The sequence below is a fragment of the Coenobita brevimanus genome, chromosome 85 (genome assembly GCF_032717465.1).
Source record: "Coenobita brevimanus isolate Jiangsu-jjx chromosome 85, ASM3271746v2, whole genome shotgun sequence".
Lineage (NCBI taxonomy): Eukaryota > Metazoa > Arthropoda > Malacostraca > Decapoda > Coenobitidae > Coenobita > Coenobita brevimanus.
This window is the reverse complement of record NC_137038.1, coordinates 10,778,262-10,802,124: the sequence shown is the minus strand read 5'-3', so window position 1 is coordinate 10,802,124 and position 23,863 is coordinate 10,778,262. Positions and strand designations below refer to the sequence as shown.

The 23,863-nt window shown below is 42.4% G+C and overlaps 1 protein-coding gene across 1 annotated transcript in view; it reads left to right on the top strand.

The window, feature by feature from the left end:
• Liprin-alpha (PTPRF interacting protein alpha) overlaps positions 1–23,863 on the top strand; it is a 332,503-nt gene that overhangs the window by 269,760 nt on the left and 38,880 nt on the right. Inside the window, exons 21-23 of the mRNA XM_080280589.1 lie at positions 7,963–8,132; positions 9,117–9,590; positions 21,731–21,887. Of these exons, the coding sequence (XP_080136715.1) occupies positions 7,963–8,132; positions 9,117–9,590; positions 21,731–21,887 (801 nt within the window). The remainder of the gene's footprint in view (positions 1–7,962; positions 8,133–9,116; positions 9,591–21,730; positions 21,888–23,863) is intronic.

Genomic DNA, 23,863 nt, shown 5'->3' with positions numbered 1-23,863 from the left:
TCCTTATCACACTACCCAAGTACTTAAATGCACTCACATTTTGCATTTCCCCCTCATCCATCCAGACTGTACATTCAGTGACTTCATTGCTCTCAAAGACCATAACTTTACTCTTCCCTACATTCACTTTTAGATTTCGTTTCTTACACACTCCCCTAGACTCATTCACCAAGCCTTGCAGCTCCCCTTTGTCTTTACTCAACACAGTATCATCTGCAAACAACCGTACAGGGAATTTCCAAACACTGCCGTCTGTCATTAGGGCCACTCCACCATCCACTGCCCTACCGTTTATCTCTTTTACAACCCTATCCATGGACAGATTTAACAGCCTTGGAGACATGACACATCCCTGTTTCAGTCCAACCTTCAGATAGAAAAATTCACTCAGTTCACTGTCCACATGCACTGCAGCCATAGCACCCTCATATATACTCTTCATGGCATTCAGCAACTTCCCATTTACTCTATATATTCTTGATTCTTTCCACATTCTTTGTCTATCCGCCCTGTCATATGCTTTCTCCAGATCCATGAAGGCTGCATGCAATTTCTATCCTTTCTCTAGAAACTTTTCCACGAAAGACCTAAGAATGAATATCTGATCTACACAACCTCTTACCTTCCTAAAACCTCCCTGTTCTACTCCAACTAATTCCTCTGTTATTTCCCTAACTCTGTCAGTAAGTATCCTACCATACACTTTTCTTATTACACTGAGGAGACAAATCCCATTATGATTACCACACACTTCATTTTCCTCTTTTCCTTTGTACAGGGAATAATTATACCTGACTTCCAATCCTCCAGGACTCTACCTTCCTCCCAGGCCAATCTGCACTTCTTCCACATCCATTCTGCTACTATCTCTCCCCCATGCTTCAGCATTTCCCCAGATACTCCATCAGTTCTTGGGGCATTCTCCATTTTGACATTCTTCATTGCTTGCATAACTTCCATCCTACTGATTTCTTCCTCTTTTCTGACATCCCTCCATCTCCCGGCCATTCCCCAGCCACTTGCATTACTTTCATGCTCTAGGTTCAACAATTCCTTAAAGTGTTCTCTCCATCTGCTCACTTTTTATCCCATCTCCACTAGCCATCTACCATTTTTATCTGTCACTCCCTGACTAACTTTTGTATCACCTTGTCTAACTCTCTCAACCTCTGGTAGTGGGGTATTCATAGGGAACCTCAACTTGAGAAGGAAGAGTACAACGAGCTTAAACGTGAACAGCATCTTTATTACGAATGTTTTGACACTTAAAATTTCATCGTCAGTAATCTGTGTGTGTTTTTTCACTTGCACAATAATTTGATTGATTTATAGTGCTTTGACGATCTTTGTTTTTCCCATTTATATCACTGATGATAACATTTTAAATGTCGAATCGTTTGTAATAAAGATGCTGTTCACGTTTACGTCCATTATCCTCTTCCTTCTCTTTACCTCTTTCCAGAACATTTTCTTACATTCCCTCCACTTTACACTCAGATTCCTTCCAGATTCCTCATCCACTTTCTTACTCTCACTTATTTTATCTTTCCACCTCTCTCTTCCTCTCTACTTATAACTCTTTCTTCCGTCTCTCAACTTCTTCCACGCCCCTGTTTCATATCCACTAACTATATGCTTTCTTCTCTTGTGCCACAGCCTGTCTCACCTGTTCATTCCACCATGCTGTTCCTTGCACCCCCTTTTGTCTTATCTTCACGCCACACACCACCTCACATGCTGCACAGATTCTTCAGTGAATATGTTGCACACACCTTCCACATCCCCCATCTGCTCCAGATGATATTTATCCAAATGCTTCTCCACATCTCTCTTATATTCAGCCTTTTTTTTTCCATCCTCATGCAACCTTGCTACTCCCCTTGTGCAAACAACTTCCTCCTGTCCTTCCCTTCTTCCATTCCTCCATTTCATATGAACCTTGACGTCCACCACTACCTAGTGGTGGTCAGAAAATCCACTCCCCCAACCTCTGTATGTTCTTGCATCCACTACACACCTTCTCATTCTAGCATCCACACACACATAATCAATCAGTGCCTTCTGTTCATTCAGTTCGCCACCCACCCTTCTCATCACTCGCCACATATATCCGTGGATCATTTTGTGTCTAAAGAGGGCATTGGCTATCACCAACCCCCTTCCTGCACGAATGTCCCCTAGAGAACTGCCATTCTCATCCACTTCTGCAGGCACACCCCACTCACCAACTACTCCACCCACCTTCACATTCCCTACTTTTCCATTCATATCTTCAGTAAAAAACACTCTTTCATTTCATGATTGTATATAACAGTAATTTCACTCTGTGTATAGACCTCTTGCACATGTCTGAATTTGTGTTCATATAAATTGACAAACATAACACTGCTAAATAATGAAACATAAGCTTGGAGAAATGGTATCCACAATGAATATATGTTAAAGAATTAGAAAACTGGACTTGAAATAAGAACAACATTTTGTGTACCTGTGTCTGATCTTGGGTTTGGAGATTTTTTGGACCAGTATATATATTATCTGTTGAGTTGTGTAAAGCTAAATTTGTATACAGTACATTATATTTGTATGTTCTGTATGTATTTACTTTTGTGTGTGTGTGTGTTTGTGTGTGTATTGACCTAATTGTGATATACAGGAAATGAGCTACGCTCGTTGGGTCCCATCTGTTTCTCTGTTCTATCTATCTATAGCCCGACACCCTAATCCCGCAAAGGGTGGCTGCAGACAAAACGCCTCCAAGTCGCTCTGTCACCCACCATTTGACTACCCTCCCCCCAACTCACTCCCCCCTCCCTCATATACCTCTCAACTCCATCCCTCCACCTCATCCTCGGTCTACCCCTCCCTTTCCCTCCCTCCACCTCACCTACATACACCCTCTTAGTCAGTCTTTCATTCTCCATTCTCTTCACATGTCCAAACCACCTCAGTGTATTTCTCCTAATCTTCTCAACCACATCCACATCCACCCCACAACGTTCCTTCACTTCTTCATTCGTCAACCTGTCCCTCCATGTCACTCCACATGCTTCTTTCAAGTAACTCATTTCCACTGCTCTCACTCTTGACTTGTTCCCCTCTTGCAAGGTCCACGCCTCACTTCCATATGTCAGGGTAGGGATCACAATACTATCATGCAGTGACTTCTTAACTTCCATACTCACCTCCCTATTTCTCATCACTGCTTTCAGTGAACCAACAACCTTCTTTCCCTGCTGTACCCTTTCACGCTCTTCATCCCCCAAAGTTCCATTCTTACTCATCACACTACCCAAGTACTTGAATGCACTCACTCTCCATATCCTCACCATCCAACCTCACTGTACATCCTGTGACATCATTCCTCTCAAACACCATAACTTTACTTTTGTTTACATTAACTTTCAGATTCCTCCTCCTACACTCTATCTATCTATCTATTGCCAGACGCCTCAATCCTGTTTGGGGTGGCCACAAACAAATCGCCTCCAAGTCGCCCTGTCCCCCGCCATTTCACTGCCCTGCTCCCAACTCACACCCCCCTCTCTCATATACCTCTCCACCCCATCCCTCCATCTCATCCTCGGCCTCCCCCTCCCTCTTCCCCCCTCCACCTCACTCACATACAGTCTCTTCGTCAGTCTTTCACCCTCCATCCTCTCCACATGGCCAAACCACCTCAGTGTGTTCCTCACAACGCTTCCTATCACATCCACATCCACACCACAACGCTCCTTTATATCCTCATTCGTCAGCCTGTCTCTCCATGTGACTCCACAAGCTCCTCTTAAATAACTCATTTCCACTGCTCTCACTCTTGACTTGTGTCCTTCCAACAATGTCCAAGCTTCACTTCCGTACGTTAGAGTTGGTATCACAATACTGTCATGTAGTAACTTTTTCACTTCCATGCTCACTTCCCTGTTTTTTATCACTGCTTTCAAAGAACCAGCAACCTTTCTTCCCTGCTGTACCCTTTCAAGCACTTCACCCTCCAAACCTCAATCCTTACTCATCACACTACCCAAGTACTTAAACGTACTCACATTTTCCAATTCCTCACCATCCAACCTCGCTGTACATTCACTAACTTCACCTCTCTCAAAGACCATCACTTTACTCTTCCCTACATTCACCTTTAGATTCCGTTTCTTACACACTCTCTCAAACTCATCCACACACTCCTCCTACACACTGTCCCAAATTCATTCACCAAACCTTGCAACTCCCATTCATCTTCACTCAACAATACTGTATCATCAACAAACAGCAACACCGGAATCTTCCAAATCTCACCCTCATTCATTAGAGCCACCCCCACATCCACTGCCCTACCCTGCACCTCCTTTACAACCCCATCCATGTATATATTAAACAGCCATGGAGACATCACACAACCCTGTTTCAGTCCCACATTGAGATCAAAGAACTTAGCTCACCATCCACTCGCACTGTAGCCCTAGCTCCTTCGTACATACTCTTCACAACATTCAACAATTTCCCATCCACTCCATATATTCTTAATACCTTTCATATACCTTGTCTATCTATTCTGTCATAAGCTTTCTCCAAGTCCACGAAGGCAGCATACACTTTCTTTCCCTTCTCTAGATGCTTCTTCAATAAACATCTTAGAACAAATATCTGATCTACAAACCCTTTTCCCTTCCTAAATCCCCCTTGTTCTTCTCCAACTAGCTCCTCTGTCATATGCCTAACCCTATCAATGAGTATTCTACCATATATTTTACCAGTCACACTAAGAAGGCAAATACCCCTATGATTACCACATACTTCTCTCTCCCCTTTTCCTTTATATAAATGAACAATTATACCTGATTTCCAGTCCTCTGGAACCCTTCCCTGTTCCTAAGCCAATCTACACAACTTCCATATCCACTCCACAACAGTCTCACCCCCATACATCAGCATTTCACCACACACTCCACAACAGTCTCACCCCCATACATCAGCATTTCACCACACACTCCATCAATTCCTGGGGTCTTTCCCAACTTGATCTTCTTCACTGCTTCCACTACTTCCGTCCTACTGATCTCTTCCTCCCTCCTCTCATCTCTTCTTCTCCTGGCCATTCCCCAACCACTTATACTCACACTACTCTCACTCTCTACATTCAACAAATCCTCAAGGTGCTCCTTCCATCTCCTCAATTTCTCTCTCTTCTCCACCAACAATCTATTATTCCCAACTTTCACTCCTCTACTATTTCCCCTTTCACACTGCCTTACTTTCTTTATCTCCTTCCAAAACAATTTCTTACTCTCCCTCCATTTCACACTGAGATTCCTCCCAAACTCTTCATCCACTTTCTTCTTACTCTCCTTCACCAGTCTCTTCACCTCCCTTCTCCTACTCACATATACCTCTCTCTTCTCTCTCTCATCTTCTCCTCTACCTCTACTCACTAACCATTCACTATATGCCTTCTTCTTTTGTTCCACAGCTCGTTTCACCTCATCATTCCACCATGCTGTCCCTTGCACACCCTTGCATCTCCTCCTCACTCCACAAACCACCTCACATGCTGTGCCTATCTCTTCCGTAAATATCTTACATTTGTCTTCCACCCCTTCCATCTGCTCTAGCTCATACCTTCCCAATCTTTCTTCCACTATGCTATTATACTCTGCCATTTTCTCACTATCTTGCTTCTCACAGGAGCTGTTTCCTCCTGTCTTCCCCTTCGTCTCCTCAACCATGTTCTTTGCAGCTTTACCTTGGCCATCACTAGGTGATGGTCCGAGACTCCATTCCCCCACCCTCTCCACACTCTTGCTTCCAACACTTGTCTTCTCATTCGCTTATCCACACACACATAGTCTGTCATTGCCTTTCGTTCAACAAGTTCACCATCCATCCTCCTCATTACTCTCCATGTATACCGGTGGATCATCTTATGTCGAAAGTAGGTGTTGGCTATTGTCAACCCCTTACCAGCACAGATGTCCACCAAAACACTACCATTCCCATCTACGTCAGCTGGCACACCCCACTGACCAACCACTCCATCCACTCGTACATTCCCAGCTTTGCCATTCATGTCTCCAATCAAAAGCACTCTCTCGCTCCTCTCAAATTTGTTCATACATGCTTCTACTCTCGCCCAAAACTTGTCTTTCACTCTTGCCACTCAGTCCTCTGTCGGAGCATACCCACATACAGTCGCCCACACTTATATACCTACTTTCATCCTCACCCATACAATCCTTGCAACCAGTGTTTCATACACTTTTATATTCTCCTTCCACTTCTTGCTTATCATCAGACATACTCCCTCTCATGCCCTCTCATACTCATTAACTCCCACACATATACCTAAACCATATTCCCATTCTCTCACCCTTTCACCTTACCATTTAGTTTCAGTCAAACCACATATATCCACTCTTGCATTCTCAAGCACCTGAACAATCTCTCTCTCTTTCACTTCATCATTCACTCCTCTCACATTCCATGTTCCCACCCTCAGAATGTCCTTTGTCCATTCCTTAGTCGTCAATGTATGGTCCGTCCTGGTCCGAGGTGCTTTATTCGCTTGTTTAGTTAGTTCTTTTTACGGGGTGGGGCACTAACCCACCACCAACCCTTATAGTCGCCTCGTACGACAAGCAGGGATACTGGGGGAGTATTCTTGAAACCCCACTACCCCCAGGGGGGTGGTCCAACTTAAACTCGTTTAAGGTTTTAGACTGGACGATCTCTTTGTCCAGGCTATTCCACAGGTCTATACATCTACTGTATAAGGAAAACTATATTTCTTGATATCCTTCAGGCAGCTTGACTTCTTCAGTTTCATTCCGTGTCCTCTTGTTGCTCTCTTATCCCAAAAACAGATATTCTTTGTCAATTTTATTTACTCCCACCATGGTCCTGAACACTGCAATCATGTCTCCTCTCTTTCTCCTTTCTTCTAAGGAAGGCAAATCCAGCTTTTCCAACCTCTCTCTGTATGACAGATCTGCCAGACTGGGGACCATTTTGGTTGCTGTTCTTTGTATTCTCTCAATCTTGTTTATATCTTTCTCTTTGTGTGGGGACCACTCTACTGCTGCATATTCTAACCTGGGGCGAATCATGGCCACTATCAATTTTTTCATCATCTCCTCATCCATATAATGAAAAGCTATTCTTATATTAGTCAGGAGTTTATATGTGTCTGTAACTGCCTTGTTAATGTGTTTTTCAGGTGACAAACTGTCCTGGACCAGCACTCCCAAACCTTTCTCTTCTCTCGCTTTTGTAATTGGTTCATTACCCATCAAATAATTCAATGATGGCCTCTTGGTACTTTTACCCATTTCCAATATTTTACATCTCTTTGCATTAAATTTCATTTCCCATATCCAGCTCCAATCATGTATTCTGTCCAGATCCTTCTGCAGCATTTTACAATCCCCCTCAACCTCTACCTTCCTCAAGATCTTTGCATCATCAGCAGTCAGACTTGCATAACTGTTCACTCCATCTACCACATCATTTACATAAATCACGAACATTACTGGCGCCAACACCGAGCCCTGTGGGACTCCACTTGTTACTTCCCTCCGTCCAGACATCTTATCCTTTATTAATGTCCTCATTTGTCTGTCTCTCAAAAAGTCTCTCATCCATTCCAGGAGGTTCCGCTTCAGTCCTCCTATATGCTTTAGTTTCCACATTAGTCTCTTATGAAGTACCTTATCGAAGGCCTTCTCCAAATCTAAATAAACACAATCCACCCAACCATCTCTCTCCTGTAGCACATCAATCGCTCTTGAGTAAACACTCAAGAGTGTGTGTGTGTATAGGCACCAAGGAACTTTGTGATCAGTAAGCAACATATGTACAGGTATTTATCAGTCTATCTCTATCAGTCTGTGTGTCATTCTATCTATCTGTCAATCTGTCTTTCTGCCTTTAGATTTATTTATCAGTCTATGTATGTATATGTGTTTCCAGCAACAGGTGAAGATGAAGGACGCGCTGCACCAACAACAACACCCTGGCACGCTGGGCGGGGGGCTGAGCTCATCTGGGATCTACAGCGATGGAGACATCGGATCCTCGGACTCACTTTCCTTGGCGGGTCTCGGCCAGAAGAGTGACATTGATAGGCGCACTAAGAAGAAGTAAGCAGCTTTTCCACGTGGCTTTGTTTATGTGGAGTGTTTTTCTTTGAGTGTGAGGTTTTTCGTTCAGTGAGCAGGTTTTTCTTCTACATTGGCTCCTCAAAATTGGTCTCATTAGTGGATGTCGGCCAGAAAAATGAGAGTGATAGATGCTCCAAGAAGCACTAAGCAGTATGATTTCATTCTGTGGAAAATAATCAAGCATTACTGACATAAAAAAGAAGCAAATAACATACAAAAGCATACTGAGCCATAATATTAAAATTTGATAAATAGGGAAGAGCTGCCTAAAAGGCCTCCTAAGTTGATGAGAATATGGGTCCAGATGGTCTAGTACAGATAAAGGGTTTGTTCTTTGGAGTGTGCATGTTAATCGTGTGTGTGTGTGTGTGTGTGTGTGTGTGTGTGTGTGTGTGTGTGTGTGTGTGTGTTTTAAACCAAAGTTCTGAATGAAGTCTTACCTGATATAAAAAGTTGTACAGTGCTTTATTTCCATTTGGATGAGTGAGAGAAGATTTGTTAAGCTACCTCAAATAAAAGCTATAGAGATGAGCGATGCTGACAAAGCACTGTATCGTTTCTTGCCACACATGAAAACCTTTTTTCAAAATCGTAGTAATATGGAACATGAATATACAGTATGGTAAAGTACTTAAAAAATGTAGTTACACTAATGAACATTTTTAAAGGCTTCTTAGAGCAAAAATAGTTTTACTTAAACAGCCAGACTACAAAAATATATTGAAATAGGAGAAAAAATAGTTAAAGAGAAGTGAAACAGTTTACATAATTTACATTTTTGTACATTGTTGTACAATAAAAGTAATACAGTAATTTGTTTTATTCTGATTTAAACATTTTTGTTAACAATCTCATATACAGATTATATACAGTATTTTATATTTTGTTTGTTAAGAATCATCAGTTTATATACAGTTTATATTATAAAATGACCATAAAACTGTCCTTCATTGTCCACTGCAGCTTACCAGGGTACAGACATGAGCTGCTAGCTGAGGCCATGAAGGCAGGAACTCCCTTCGCACTGTGGAATGGCCCCACAATTGTTGCGTGGCTGGAGCTGTGGGTGGGGATGCCTGCATGGTATGTTGCAGCATGTCGTGCTAATGTAAAATCTGGTGCCATCATGTCTGCCCTAAGTGATGCAGAAATTCAACGAGAAATTGGTATATCAAACCCCTTGCATAGACTCAAGTTGCGTCTTGCCATTCAAGAGATGGTGTCATTAACATCCCCCTCGGCCCCCAAGACCTCACGCACAACGTTGGCCTTTGGGGACATGAACCACGAGTGGGTGGGCAATGAGTGGCTGCCAGCCCTGGGGCTACCTCAATACCGCACCACCTTTATGGAGTGTCTGGTTGATGCTCGCATGTTGGACCACCTCACAAAGAAGGATCTCCGGGGGCAGCTCAAAATGGTTGATTCATTCCACAGGTAAGGATACAGAAATTCAACAGTAGATAACTCAGAGATGCACTCCTTAATGTAGACAATGGAATAGAAGATAGCTCAGAGATACGAGCAGTCCTCAGTGGAGAAGATAAATTAAAGATACTGTACAGGGAGTCCTCATTATAGAAGATAGAATAGTAGATATCTCAGATATACAGATAGTCCTCAGTATAGAAGGTGGAACAGTATATAACTCAAGGAATGCAGGTAGTCCTTGTCATAAGTCAGGAATGTTTTCCAGTGTATCCTAACTTTTTCTATATTTTTGTTTCTCTATATCAGGTAAATTGACAAATTATCTTACTAGGTAATAATGAAACTTATTAATGGTAGATTGATAGTGGAGGAGGGAGGAAAAGAGCAGTTGGAGAGAACACTTTAAGGAACTGTTAAACATAGGGGATAAAAGTAATGTGAGTATAAGTGGCTGGGGAATGGCTGGGAGATGGAGGGTAGGGAAAAGGGATGAGAAGATCAGTAGGATGGAAGTGGACACAGAGAAGAAAGTCAAAATGTAGAAAGCCCCACGAATTGGTGGAGTGTATGGTGAAATGATGAATCATGTAGGATAGATGGTAGTAGAATGGATATGGAAAATGTGCAGATTGACCTGAGAGGAAGGTAGAGTCCCAGAGGATTGGAAGTCAGGTATAATTATTCCCCTGTACAAAGTATCAAGAAGGGGCAAGTGCCACGGGATGCATAGTCTCACTTACTCTCTGTCTCCACCCACACGGGTCTCTCTGTGCAGCCCTTCGTTCAGCAATTCCTCCTCCTTCTAAATATATCCTGACAGGAGTGATTGACCTGGTCCAGCCATAAGTTATGTAGCCTTCTCCGTGGCCTCCTTCACCCTGAGTTAACTTGTTCAGAGATCACCCTGTGAGCAGGGTCAGCGTCAGGAAAGCGGACCATGTGCCCATATAGCTGGAGTTGCCGTTGACTTATTATGTGGGTAATACGTCTCAATTCAGTCTTACAGAGTAGTTGCTTGTTACACACCCAGTTGTACCAATGACATCCCGTGATCCTGCGAAGACACTTAGTACTAAAGGAGTTGGTTTGCCGCATAAAGTCACTTTTTAGTGTCCATGTCTCTCAGCCATAAATTATGATAGGGAGCACCAGTGTCTTGAAGATGCGAACTTTCATCCTTCTACACAAATAGCAACAGCACCAAATACCCGAATTGAGTGAATCCATACCCCATAGGCCAGACCAATGCAATGAATCTCTCACTGCTTGATCTGCTGTTGTTATGGACCACACTACCAAGATAAGTTAATCTTTCCAAGGCTTCTGTATCCTCACCACATGCTTGGACAGACTGAATTGCTTCATCCAACAATCCACTGAATGCCTAGACCTTGATCTTGGCCCTAGAGACCTTTAAACCCGACGGCTTTGCATTCTCGTGAAATTCCTCGAGGGCATTCAGCAGTATCTCCAGCGACTCTGCTAGGATAACTGCATTATCAGTAAAGTCAAGGTTGGTAACTCTGAAATTGCCAATTGATACCCCACAGTGACCTTGACTAACAGCCGGGTGTAGTACATACCGTATTTCGCGGCATGTAAGACGCATTTTTTTGTCTCAAAGTTACCTTAAAATATCCCGATGCGTCCTGCACGCTAGACTAAGGCAGGTTAGTTTGGCTGCATTGAGAAGAAGCTCTTATAATGATGATCATCTCACTGCTTAGCAACCACAGGTGTTTTCTACAGTATGCAGACTTGATTTTATTTTTTAAAATAATATACACTAGTATGTATATGCAGCAGATTTAAGAAACACGCGAGTTCAGAAACACACAAAACTTTCGCGGGTTTGTTTACAGCTCAACTGGCTAACATCGTGAAGATATTTAGCGGTTTAGCAATTTAGCAGTTTAGCATCCGCACTATTCTAGCAAGCTAACGTACATTATCACTGGTGAACTGTCTGCCAACCTTCTGAAAGGAAATCATGACCACTTTGCTTGCCATCCATTCACTAACTAGCAAAGCAGTCATACTGAAGAGATGCTGGCTAGTGAAACTGCCAAGTCATCAAAACAGACTTTCGTCACGTATGGAAATTCAGTAACCCTAATTAGGTCAGTTACTTTTGTGACATTTTGTGAGTGTATATATGCAGCAGATATTAAAACACACAAGTTCAAGAACACAAAGCATTCACGGTTTGTTTTCAGCTCAACTGGCCAATACCGTCAAGGGGTTTGGCAGTTTAGCAACTTAGCAGTTTAGCGTCTAGCATACACCCTGCTCTAGCAAGCTAACATGCTTACTGGTGAACTGTCTGCTAACCTTCTGAAAGGCAGTCATAACCACTCTGCTTGCCATCCACTTACTAACTAGCAAAGCAGTCATACTGGAGAGATGCTGGCAAGCGAACCTGACAAGTCATCAGAATTGATTTTTGTCGCATATGGAAATTCAATCACCCTCATATGGTTGGCTTCTCTTAGTGACATTTTGTTTCATGCCTGACAAGAGTATCATAGAAGTGAACAGTCTTATTATACCAATAGCGAAAAACAGGAAAAACAGTTGTAACGTTAAACAGTACTGCCTGAAGTTACAGCTTCACTTTTTCAGCCAAGTGAAGTACTTTAGCAATGTCTATGCAACTCAGGGCACACCCAATTACAGTATTTTGTTATGAAAATAGGATAAAATTCACTAGGTAGCATAACTGATGCAATATCTGAAATAGCAGTGCCTGACGGCCATTCATATCAGCGTCCGCCATTTCTGCTGTATTCTTAGCAGACGAAGCGATCAGAATGATTGACAGTGTTCACTCTCTGCATCTCTGCTGCCTAAGCAAAGGTCTCATGATCGGCAATGGTTATCATTTAGGTCGTAACATCCAAATTGGTTAGGTTAGGTTAGGTTGTAAAGTCGTTTGCCATTTTGGACGTTACGGCCGAAACGACCAGAATCCTAAGGTGTAGGTGAGAGTTTGGTGTGGGTGTAGTTAAGGAAGTAGGAGTGGGAAGAGTCAGGCTAGGGAACTGATAATCTGCTTATTATAATCCCTTCAGCCCAGCAATGTATTTTATAGGGTAGTTTATTCATGCTCGCCATATGATTTTATTCAGTTGAGGAAACATGTACTGAGGAGGTTAATGTGTGCTGTATCAAATGCCCCAAGTCAGAATATCGCCTGTGGTCAGTTAAAACGATTGCCAAGTTAAAGTCGTATGAAGTGTGGTATAAGCAATTCAATGGATGGTACTGAGGACCATTTACTGTATGAGAGTGACAGTGAAACAGTGATGATGACCGTGGTGATGACTTCCAGTGATGCTTCAGGACTTGGGGAAAGTAGTGATGAATTCTGAGGATTTGAAGACGAGTGAAATTTTCACCATGTCAGTAATATGAAGTGAATATAGGTTTTAGGTGATCATGACAGATGCAACCATGGAAAATTTAGGATCAGTGGTGCTGTACACCTTTAGTCTTGCACTGACGATGTTTGGATGAATAAATTGTTTGAGATGTTTCATGTCCTTAAGTGATGATATTTATATTGAACAACCAAATACATTTTGATGTTTTTGACATATAATAAAGCCACTGGGTACTCCAAAACTGACTGATGTAAATGTTTCAGAGGCGAGCGAATGTTGCATGTGGTGTGTACATGTGTGCATGTGTGTGTGTACCATAGCGACTAGGAGGCAGCAGTGTTAAGACCAAAAATGGATGTTTTCACAGTACTCGAATGTTTTGAGATGGATGTCTGTTTTTAGCAAATTCTGGTAAGAGAAATATGCATTTTTAATTGTTGATGCTGCAAGGAAAACAGCTGACAGTAAGGGAGTGATACTGGGAGATGAGGGTAGAGACAGTTGTCTAGCACTTGGGATGCAGCAGTGTTGCTAAGGGATATTTTCACCATTCTCGACATGTTTTGAGATGAATGTCTGTTTTTAGTAAATTGTGATCAGTGAAGAACGTATTTTTAACTGTTGATGCTGCAAGGGAAACATCGCTGACAGTGAAGAAGTGATACTGAGAGGAAGGGGTAGAGACTGCTGTCTAGCGACTGGGAGGCAGCAGTGTTACTAAGGTGTAACAATGGATGTTTTCACCATACTCAGTATGTTTTGAAATGAATGTTTATAGAAAATTGTGATCAGTGAAGCATGGATTTTTAATTGTTGATGCTGCAAGGCAAACATAGCTGACAGTGAAGGAGTGATACTGAGAGAAGAGAGTAAAAACAGCTGTCTATCCTGTTCCCAAGCAGCCTTGCTATATTGAACTTTGGTTGTAAAACATTGTAATGTGTGTATTTACAAGTGCTACCATTTTATATTATTTGTGGAGGTAATTACAGGTTAGTTAGAGTGCATGATTAATGATGGTAGTAGTCTGATATTGTGCTTGAGTCAAGGCAATGTGAGGAAATTCCGTAACAGGTGTGGAATATGACGGGGTTCTTTTAGGATAAATGAACTGATGTGAACATTCATTGTACTTTATGTTTTCCTGAGTGAATGAAAGAGTAGAGTTTATTGACTTCATTTGTGGTTTTAAATTCATAAAATATTAAAAACAGTGTTTATATCGGTTTACTGATACATATTTATCGACAAAGTTGAGATGGCCTCGTGGTTTGAAGTCACGTTTTGTTAAGACGGGGTTTTGTTTTCTATTTTCCTGTATCATTCTTTGTACATAAAAGAAGAAACTAAAGGGTGATGAGCAGTACTGAATAGATTCTGAAAGGTGAGTGTGTATCTAAGTGATAGTGGCTCATATCAGTCACGTTTTGTCAAGAAGGGGCATTGTTTTCTTTTCCTCTACCATTCTTTGTATATAAAAAAAAGAAACCAAAGGCTGATGATCAGTAATGAATAGATTCTGAAAGGTGAGTGTGTATCTGTGTGGTAATGGCTCTTATCAAGAAACCTTACTGCAGTCTTGGTTGGGGCAAACTTTTTTTTCACAGAACTGCCCTGCCAGAATCAGGGTGTGTCTTTCACAATGCTGCGTCTTACATGCCGCGAAATACGGTAATCCATACATGTGTTGAAAAGTGTGGGGCAATCTCTGTCTTACACCACAACTTACTGGGCAGAAGACAGATGTTCACCCCCACACTTGACAGCACTCTCAGTGTTTGAGTGCAAGCCAGCAGTCAGTCGGATTATCCCTGCGGGGATCCCACGGAGTTGCAGGAGTTTCTATAGTACCTCCCAGTTTGCTGAGTCAAATGTCTTTTTGCGATCCACATAGACTGCTAGCAGACCTTCTCGAAACTCAAGACGGCGTTCCACAAGAACTTGAAGATCTAGGATATGGTTAACAGTAGACTTCTTGGGTCTAAATTCAGATTGCTTTTGCCTTTGAAACTTTAACAAATGGTCTTGGATCTGCATCAGGATAATGTGAACAAGAACTTTGCCTGGCAAATTGAGCACTGTAATGCCACAGTAGTTCTATCTATCTATCTATTGCCAGACGCCTCAATCTCGTTTGGGGTGGCCACAAACAAATCGCCTCCAAGTCGCCCTGTCCCCCGCCATTTCACTGCCCTACTCCCAACTCACCCCCCTCTCTCATATACCTCTCCACCCCATCCCTCCATCTCATCCTCAGCCTCCCCCTCCCTCTTCCCCCCTCCACCTCACTCACATACACTCTCTTCGTCAGTCTTCCACCCTCCATCCTCTCCACATGGCCAAACCACCTCAGTGTGTTCCTCATAACTCTTCCTATCACATCCACATCCACACCACAATGCTTCTTTATATCCTCATTCGTCAGCCTGTCTCTCCATGTGACTCCACAGGCTCCTCTTAAATAACTCATTTCCACTGCTCTCACTCTTGACTTGTGTCCTTCCAACAACGTCCAAGCTTCACTTTCATACGTTAGAGTTGGTATCACAGTACTGTCATGTAGTAACTTTTTCACTTCCATGCTCACTTCCCTGTTTCTTATCACTGCATTCAAAGAACCAGCAACCTTTCTTCCCTGCTGTACCCTTTCAAGCACTTCACCCTCCAAACCTCCATCTTTACTCATCACACTACCCAAGTACTTAAACATACTCACATTTTCCAATTCCTCACCATCCAACCTCGCTGTACATTCACTGACTTCACCTCTCTCAAAGACCATCACTTTACTCTTCCCTACATTCACCTTTAGATTCCGTTTCTTACACACTCTCTCAGACTCATCCACCAAGCCTTGCAGCTCCCCTTTGTCTTCACTCAACAACACAGTATCATCTGCAAACAACAGTACAGGGAGTTTCCAAACACTATCCTCTCTCACCAGGGCCACTCCAGCATCCACTACCCTACCTTGTACCTCTTTTATTACCCCATGCATGTACAAATTGAACAACCATGGAGACATGACACATCCCTGTTTCAACCCAACTTTCAAAGAGAAAAATTCACTTAGTTCACCATCCACACGCACTGCAGCCTTCGCACCATCGTACATACTCTTCACAGCATTCAACAACTTCCCATCTACTCCATATTTTCTTAACACTTTCCACAATCCTTGTCTATCCACCATGTCATATGCTTTCTCCAAATCCATGAAAGCCGCATGCAACTTCTTTCTCTTCTCTAGAAACTTTTCCACTAAAGATATAAGAATGAATATCTGATCTACACAACCTCTTCCCTTCCTAAAGCCTTGCTGTTCTTCTCCAACTAATTTCTCTGTTCTTTCTCTAACTCTGTCAATAAGTATCTTACCATACACTTTTCCTGTTATACTAAGAAGACAAATGCCCCTATGATTACCACACACTTCTTTTTCCCCTTTTCCTTTGTTCAAGGGAATAATTATACCTGACTTCCAATCCTCCGGGACTCTACCTTCCTCCCAGGCCAATCTGCACATCTTCCACATCCATTCTACTACTATCTCTCCCTATGCTTCAGCATTTCACCACACACTCCATCAATTCCTGGGGCTTTCCCCAATTTAACTTTCTTCATTGCTTCCACAACTTCTATCCTACTGATTTCTTCCTGTCTTCTCACCTCCCTCCTTCTCCCAGCCATTCCCCAGTCACTTATACTCGCATTACTTCCATCCTCTACATTCAACAATTCCTGAAAGTGTTCTCTCCATCTGCTCACTTTTTCTCCCTTCTCCACTAGTAATCTACCATTTTGATCTTTCACTCCCCTGCTAACTTCACTTCCACCCTGTCTTACTCTTTTCACCTCTTTCCAGAACATTTTCTTACAGTCCCTCCACTTTACACTCAAATTCCTTCCAAATTCCTCATCCACTTTCTTCCTACTCTCTCTTACTAATCTTTTCACTTCTCTGTTTCTTTCTACATATAACTCTCTCTTCCGCCTCTCAACTTCTTCCACGCCCCTATTTCTCATCCATTCATTGTATGCTTTCTCCTTTTGTGCCACAGCCTGTATCACCTCTTCACTCCACCACGCTGTTCCTTGCACCCCCCTCCGTCTTCTCTTCCTTCCACACACCACATCACATGCTGCACGTATTTCTTCTGTAAATATCCTACACACACCTTGCACGTCTCCCATCTGCTCCAATTCATATTTGCCCAATCATTCCTCCACTTCTCTCTTATACTCTGCCTTTTTCTCATCCTCTTGTAACCTTTCCACTCTCCTTGCAACTACTCCTTCCTCTCGTCTTTCCCTTCTTCTCTTCCTCCATCTTACTTGAATCCTAATTCTGGCCACCACCAAGTAGTGGTCAGAAAGTCCACTCCCCCAACTCTATAAGCTCTTGCATCCATTACACATCTTCGCATCCTTTCATCCACACACACACAATCAATCATTGCCTTCCTTTCATTCAGTTCATCACCCACCCTTCTCATCACTCGCCATGTATACCTGTGGATCCTTTTATGCCTGAAGAGGGTATTGGCTATCACCAACCCCCTCCCAGCACAAATGTCCACTAATGCACTCCCATTCTCATCTGTCTCAGCAGGCACACCCCACTCACCAGCTATTCCATCCACCTTCACATTCCCAACTTTACCATTCATATCACCGATCAAAAACACTCTATCATTCCTTCCAAACTTTTCCATGCACAGTTCTACATTTGTCCAGAACTCTTCTGTCACTCTTCTAGCACGATCTTACGTTGGCGCATACACAGACACAATCGCCCACATTTGCATTCCAACTTTCAACTTTACCCACACAATCCTTGACCCAACTGATCCATACTGTCTTATGTTCTTCTTCCATCTTTTACTCACAACTATACATACTCCTTCCTTTGCCCTCTCATTCTCACCTACGCCTGCACATGTACCCCATCCATACTCCCATTCTCTCACACTTTCTCCTCACCATTTTGTTTCAGTTATTCCACATACATCCACTTTCGCACCCTCAAGCACCTGGACAATCTCTCTCTCTTTCACCTTATCATTCGCTCCCCTTACAATCCACGTTCTGATAACCATGTCCTTTGTCCGGTCCTTGGTCATCATCGTTTGGTCAGTCCCTGTCCGAGGCTTATTGTTTGTTTTTTTAGTTAGTTGTTTTCCGGGGAGGGGCACTAACCCTCCGCCAACCTTTTTAGTCACCTTTTACGACAAGCAGGGATACTGGGGGAGTGTTCTTGAAACCCCCCCCCCTACCCCCAGGGGTAGTTACTGCAGTCATTTTGGTCTCCTTTTCCTTTCCAGATGAGGGTGACCAAACCCTTTGTCCAGTCAGGAGGAATGAAGTCTGCCAAACAGCTTCTATGATGCATGTAACCCCCTGGGCATGGCTTTGCCCCTGGCTTTGATCAATTCTGCTAGGATGTTACAAACACCAGTTGCTTTACCACTTTTCAACCCAGCCACTGCCTTCTTGATTGCATCAAGAGAAGGCATGGCTCTGTCAGTTGGTGGGACAGTAGTCAATGGTTGTACACCAGCTGGCGGAAGCTCTCTACTGGGAGATTCAGCCATATACAACTGCTCAAAGTACTCAGGCCAACAAGTTCTACAATCACTTTCCCCTGACATGAGCTGTCCATCTGCTGTCCTAACAGAGTTAACCTGAGAGGTGGGCTTGGAGTGAAACGTCTTCAGGGCTCGTTAGGCAGGTTCAAGATCATTTGCATGAAAATGGCCTTCCACCTCCTCAGTGTTTTCCCTGACATACCTCTCCTTGTCCCTTCTTATTGAAACTCATGCCCATCGAGACAGGAGTCTATGCTGTTCCCAATCCCCAGCCTGTCTGGCAGTGTGACTCTCCTCAGTTGTGGTCAGCGTCCCCTGTGAGATGAATCCCCTCCATGATATTGGGTGGTCTCCAATACACCCATCAGCTGCTGCCACGGCAGCATGCTTAAAGGTATCCCATCCTCAACAGTACTGAGCGCTTCAAACCAATTTGAAACTGTCACTGCAAACTCACATGCACACTCCTCATCCCTGAGTTTCTCAAGATGGAACCTTTTTTGATGGCATCTTGAGAACCTGTTAGTTTTGATTTGTAGCCTTAGAGTAGGAGCAACAAGTCTGTGATCAGTAACAAAGAACTCTTCACTCCTGACAACCCTGCAGTTCTAAAGGATCCTCCAGTAAGTACCAACAAGAATGTGATCAATCTCCATAGCAGCCCCTCCGGTATTGGAATACCAAGTCCAGCAATGAAGATTTGGCCACTGGAACCAAAATCCAGCAATTCTTAATGTACGGGATTTTGCGAAATCCATGAAGTAAGAACTATTGGAATTCCTGGCTCCAGAGCCATGGGGACCTACACAATTCTTGAAGCCCTTCCTGCCAGTGCCAGTAACCAAATAAAACTCGCTTAAGTCCAGGAGTGTATCCTGTGATGGGCACTGCTCCACAGCAGAGTTAAGTTTTGTGTAGAATAGCTCTTTCTTTTCAAGATCACTTACCTCAGTTGGAGTGTACACCGCAATGAGAGATGAAGCCCAAGGAGTGCTTCACTCCCTCCAGTATTTTACACTCATTACCGGAGTAACCCTGTTGACACAAGAAGCAAAGTGAACAGCAATAAGTGTGTCGTAATCATGGGGGCATTTGTCTTTTTAGTGTAATAGGCAGAGTGTATGGTAGGATACTTATTGACAGAGTTAGCGAAATAATAGAGGAATTAGTTGGAAAAGATCAGGGAGGTTTTAGGAAGGGAAGAGTTTGTGTATATCAAATATTCATTCTTAGGTATTAGTGGAAAAGTTTCTAGAGAAGGGAAAGAAGTTGTATGCAGCCTTCATAGATGTGGAGAAAGCACATGACAAAGTGGATAGACAAGGAATGTGGAAAGTATTAAGAATATATGAACTAAATGGGAAGTCACTGAATGCTGTGAAGAGTATGCATGAGGGTGCTAAGGCTGCAGTGCGTGTGAATAGTGAACTGAATGAATTTTTCTGTCTGAATGTTAGATTGAAACAAGGATGTGTCATGTCTCCGTTTTAGTTCAGTCTGTTTATGAATGGGGTTATAAAAGAGATACACGATAGAGCAGTTTATGTTGGAGCAGCCCTAATGAGAGAGGGCAGCATTTGGAAGCTTCCTGTATTGTTTGGGAAAGTGTGTAAGAGTGAAATCTAAAGGTGAATGTAGGGAAGAGTAAATTTATAGTCTTTGTGAGAAATGAAGGCACTGAATGTACAGTGAGGTTGGATGATGAGGAAATGGAAAATGTGAGTGCATTTAAGTACTTGGGTAGTGTGATGAGTAAGGATAGAAGTTTGGAGGATGAAATGCTTGAAAGGATACAACAAGGAAGAGTGGTGGCTGGTTCTTTGAAACCAGTGATAAGAAATAGGGAAGTGAGCATGGAAGTAAAAAAGTCACTGCATGATAGTATTGTGATAACAACTCTGACGAATGGAAGTGAAGCTTAGACATTATTGGAAAGGCACAATTAGAGATTGAGGGCAGTGGAAATGAGTTATTTGAGAGGAGCGTGTGTAGTTAACATGGAGAGACAAACTGACAAATGAGGAATTGAAGGAGGGTGGTGGTATGGATGTGGATGTGATACAAAGCGTTAGGAGAAATACATTGAGGTGATTTTGCCATGTGGAGTGGGTGGAGAGAGAGACTAAGGAGGAAAGGGTATGTGAGGAAAAGGAGGGGGAGGCTAAGTATGAGATGGAGGGATGGAGTGGAGAGGCATATGAGAGAGGGGTGTGTGAGCTGGGGGGGAGGGCAGTGAAATGGCAGGGGGACAGGGCAACATAGAGGTGATTTGTTTGTGGCCACCCCTTACAGGATTAAGATGTCTGGAAATAGATAGGTAGATTATTAAGAGAATTTAATTATATAGAAGAATATTAGAAAATGTAACTTATAACAAGGGCTAATTTAGTAGGCACATGTATATAAGAAATGGTTGAGGTGATTGACATGAACTTTGAGATCATCCTAGTTTGCCATCTTTATATAAAACTTCATTGGTTAGGACATATTTTTTTCTAACCTGGAGAAGATTTCTAACCTCTGTCAGCTCATTTTGTGGCAAAGAGTAGTTAGACTGGAGGGTCAGTCTGACTAGTAAGTAAGGATATTCTTACCTCAAATAAGGGTCATCAAAATCATGTACTCATGATAGTATGAAAGTTGTGGGAATGATCTAGCTATCCCAGGGGAGTACAAACCCATTATGGTGCAAGCTATGTTATATGAAGTACTTATGAATTTGGCTATGTTATTCATGCTGAATTGCATTGAGATGACATAGATCCCTTTTCTTTACCCATTCCACAGGGCTTTCTCGTGTGTGTGTGTGTGTGTTTGTGTTTTTTAATGATTTCCTGCTTCCCTTCATTGATTTAATTGTGAAGTGTGTCAGACTCTGTGATTGAATATAAATATATACTTGAGTACTCTAACACAGCTTAAGCATATAGAAGAGTTTATAAATACAGCCCCTGAATTATTGTTTAAGATCTAAATGTCACTGCAGTTTTGCATCACCACTCTGAAGGGGAATTATGAAATGTGCTGTAAAACAAGGAGTTAATGTTTATAATAACCAAAATTTTTGTTTGTGATGACACTTTTGCTGCATTATTGCATCATTGCTCTGATGGTGACTTAAAATGAGAAGTTACTGTTTTATAATAACCCCCCTTGTTTGTGTGTGTATGATCAGGACGTCACTGCAGTATGGCATCACAGCCCTGAAAAAGGTGAACTATGACCGCGTGGCTTTGGAGGAGCGGAGACGAGGGAGTGAGGATGAGGCTACTGATGTACTTGTATGGACTAACGACAGGGTCATCAAGTGGATAACGTATATAGGACTTAAGGTGTGCCGTACTTTGTTTGTTACAGTTAACCACTTCACTACAAGGATGTATGATATCATTTGTTCTTGTTATCTGTCTGATGTACAGTATCTTTATCTACAGTATGTCTGTCTTTTTTGTTTTATCTATCTATCTGTTTGGCTGTATCAAGCAATCGGTCAGTCTGTTTATCAGTCTATCTATCTCTGTCTGTCTATCTATCTATCTATCTGTCTCTATCCATCCATCTATCTGTGTCTATCTATCTTTCTATCTGTCTGTTGTCTGTCTATCTGTCTATCTATCTATTAGTCAGTCTATCTATCTGTGTTTTCTGTCTCTGTTTGTTATGCAGTTCTTCATTACTGCATCAGGAGTGTAGGGGCCTAGGGGCTAGGCTTCTCAGTCCCAATAAAGAAGTCTAATGTTTGTATTCTCACTGGGAGTAAAGAGGCTCCCTAACACCTTTTCCATAGCAATTAATTTTGGTTATGGCATATTAATATCCTGCTGTATATTATTTCTGTAGAGCATAATGATATTAGAATGATTTAGCACAGAAGACAAGAGAAAGGTGTAATAAGCAAAATAAATTACTTAGGAAGAGGTGTTAGGGGGCTTCCGTTAACAACGAGAAGACGGGCCTAAGAATAGTCGGTTGCTCACCTTGTTACTTGTATTATATGAGCCGTAAACCCCAACCACCCCTTAGGTGTAAACTTTTATAGTCCACATCTAGTTGGGATGCCTTAACCCAATAGATCATCAGATATTCATTCATTCATTCATTGCCAGAAGCCATGTATCCCAACCGGGGTGGCCAAGGGCTTAGAGTTAATTTTTTACAGGGAGGTGCACTAATCCTCCACCAACCCCACTTGACACGTAGGGATGCCAACAGCATCTGGTGTTCCCAGGCGGTCACCCATCCAAGTACTAACCAGACCCAACGTTATCAATTTGGTTTTATGGTTCTTGCTTTTTCCAGGTAGTTATGTGCAAGTTGGGCATTAGTTTTTATAAGGAGGGGTTAGACATAGGATACAGTAACCCATCCACTACCAGGGCATTCTCCAAAGTAAAGTAAAATCATTTGATAGTTGCCGGAATGAAGTGAAAATTACATCTTTGAGGGGAAGGGTTAAAAAAAAGATGGTTGTGAATTATTCATTCATATAATACCATCATTGACATAGGTCAGTCAACTATCCATTAATGTTGTGGACTGTGTTAGTCTAGTCTCAGATCTCTGTGCTGTGCAAAGGGTAGTACTGCATGGGTCTGGTTTTTTATTTTGATGACAGTGGATGACACAGACATTCTATTGTGTATGTGTGTGTGTATATAATTACCCAGTTGTATTTACCTAGTTGTGATATACAGAAAATGAGCTACACTCATGGGGTCCTGTCTCGGTTTCTCGATAAGTCAAACTTTGCTTTGAAATCGTTTAAGTTTTTAGACTGGACACTCTCGTTGTCCAGCGCTTTTCCACAGGTTTATGCATCTATATGGAAAACTATATTTCTTGATATCCTTCAAACAACTTGGCTTTTTCAGTTTCATTCCAAGTCCTCTTGTTACTCTCCCATCCCATACAAAGAGATCTTCTCTGTCAATTTTTTCTACTCCCATACTGGTCCTGAACACTGCAATCATGTTGCCCCCCCCCCTCTCTCCTTTCTTCTAAGGAAGGCAGGTCTAGTTTTTACAGTCTTTCCCTGTATGATAGATATGCCAGGCTAGGAACCATCTTGGTTGCTGTTCTTTGTGTTCTCTCAATCCTGTTTATATCTTTCTTTTTATGTGGGGATCACACTGCCGCCACATATTCCAGCCTGGGGAAGATCATGGCCACTGTCAATTTTTTCAACAATTCGTCCATGGAATGAAATGCTACTAGTATGTTAGTCAAGAGATTATAAGTCTCTCTAACTGTCTTGTGTTTTTCAGGTGACAAATTATCCTAGACTAGCACTCCCAAGTCCTTCTCTTCT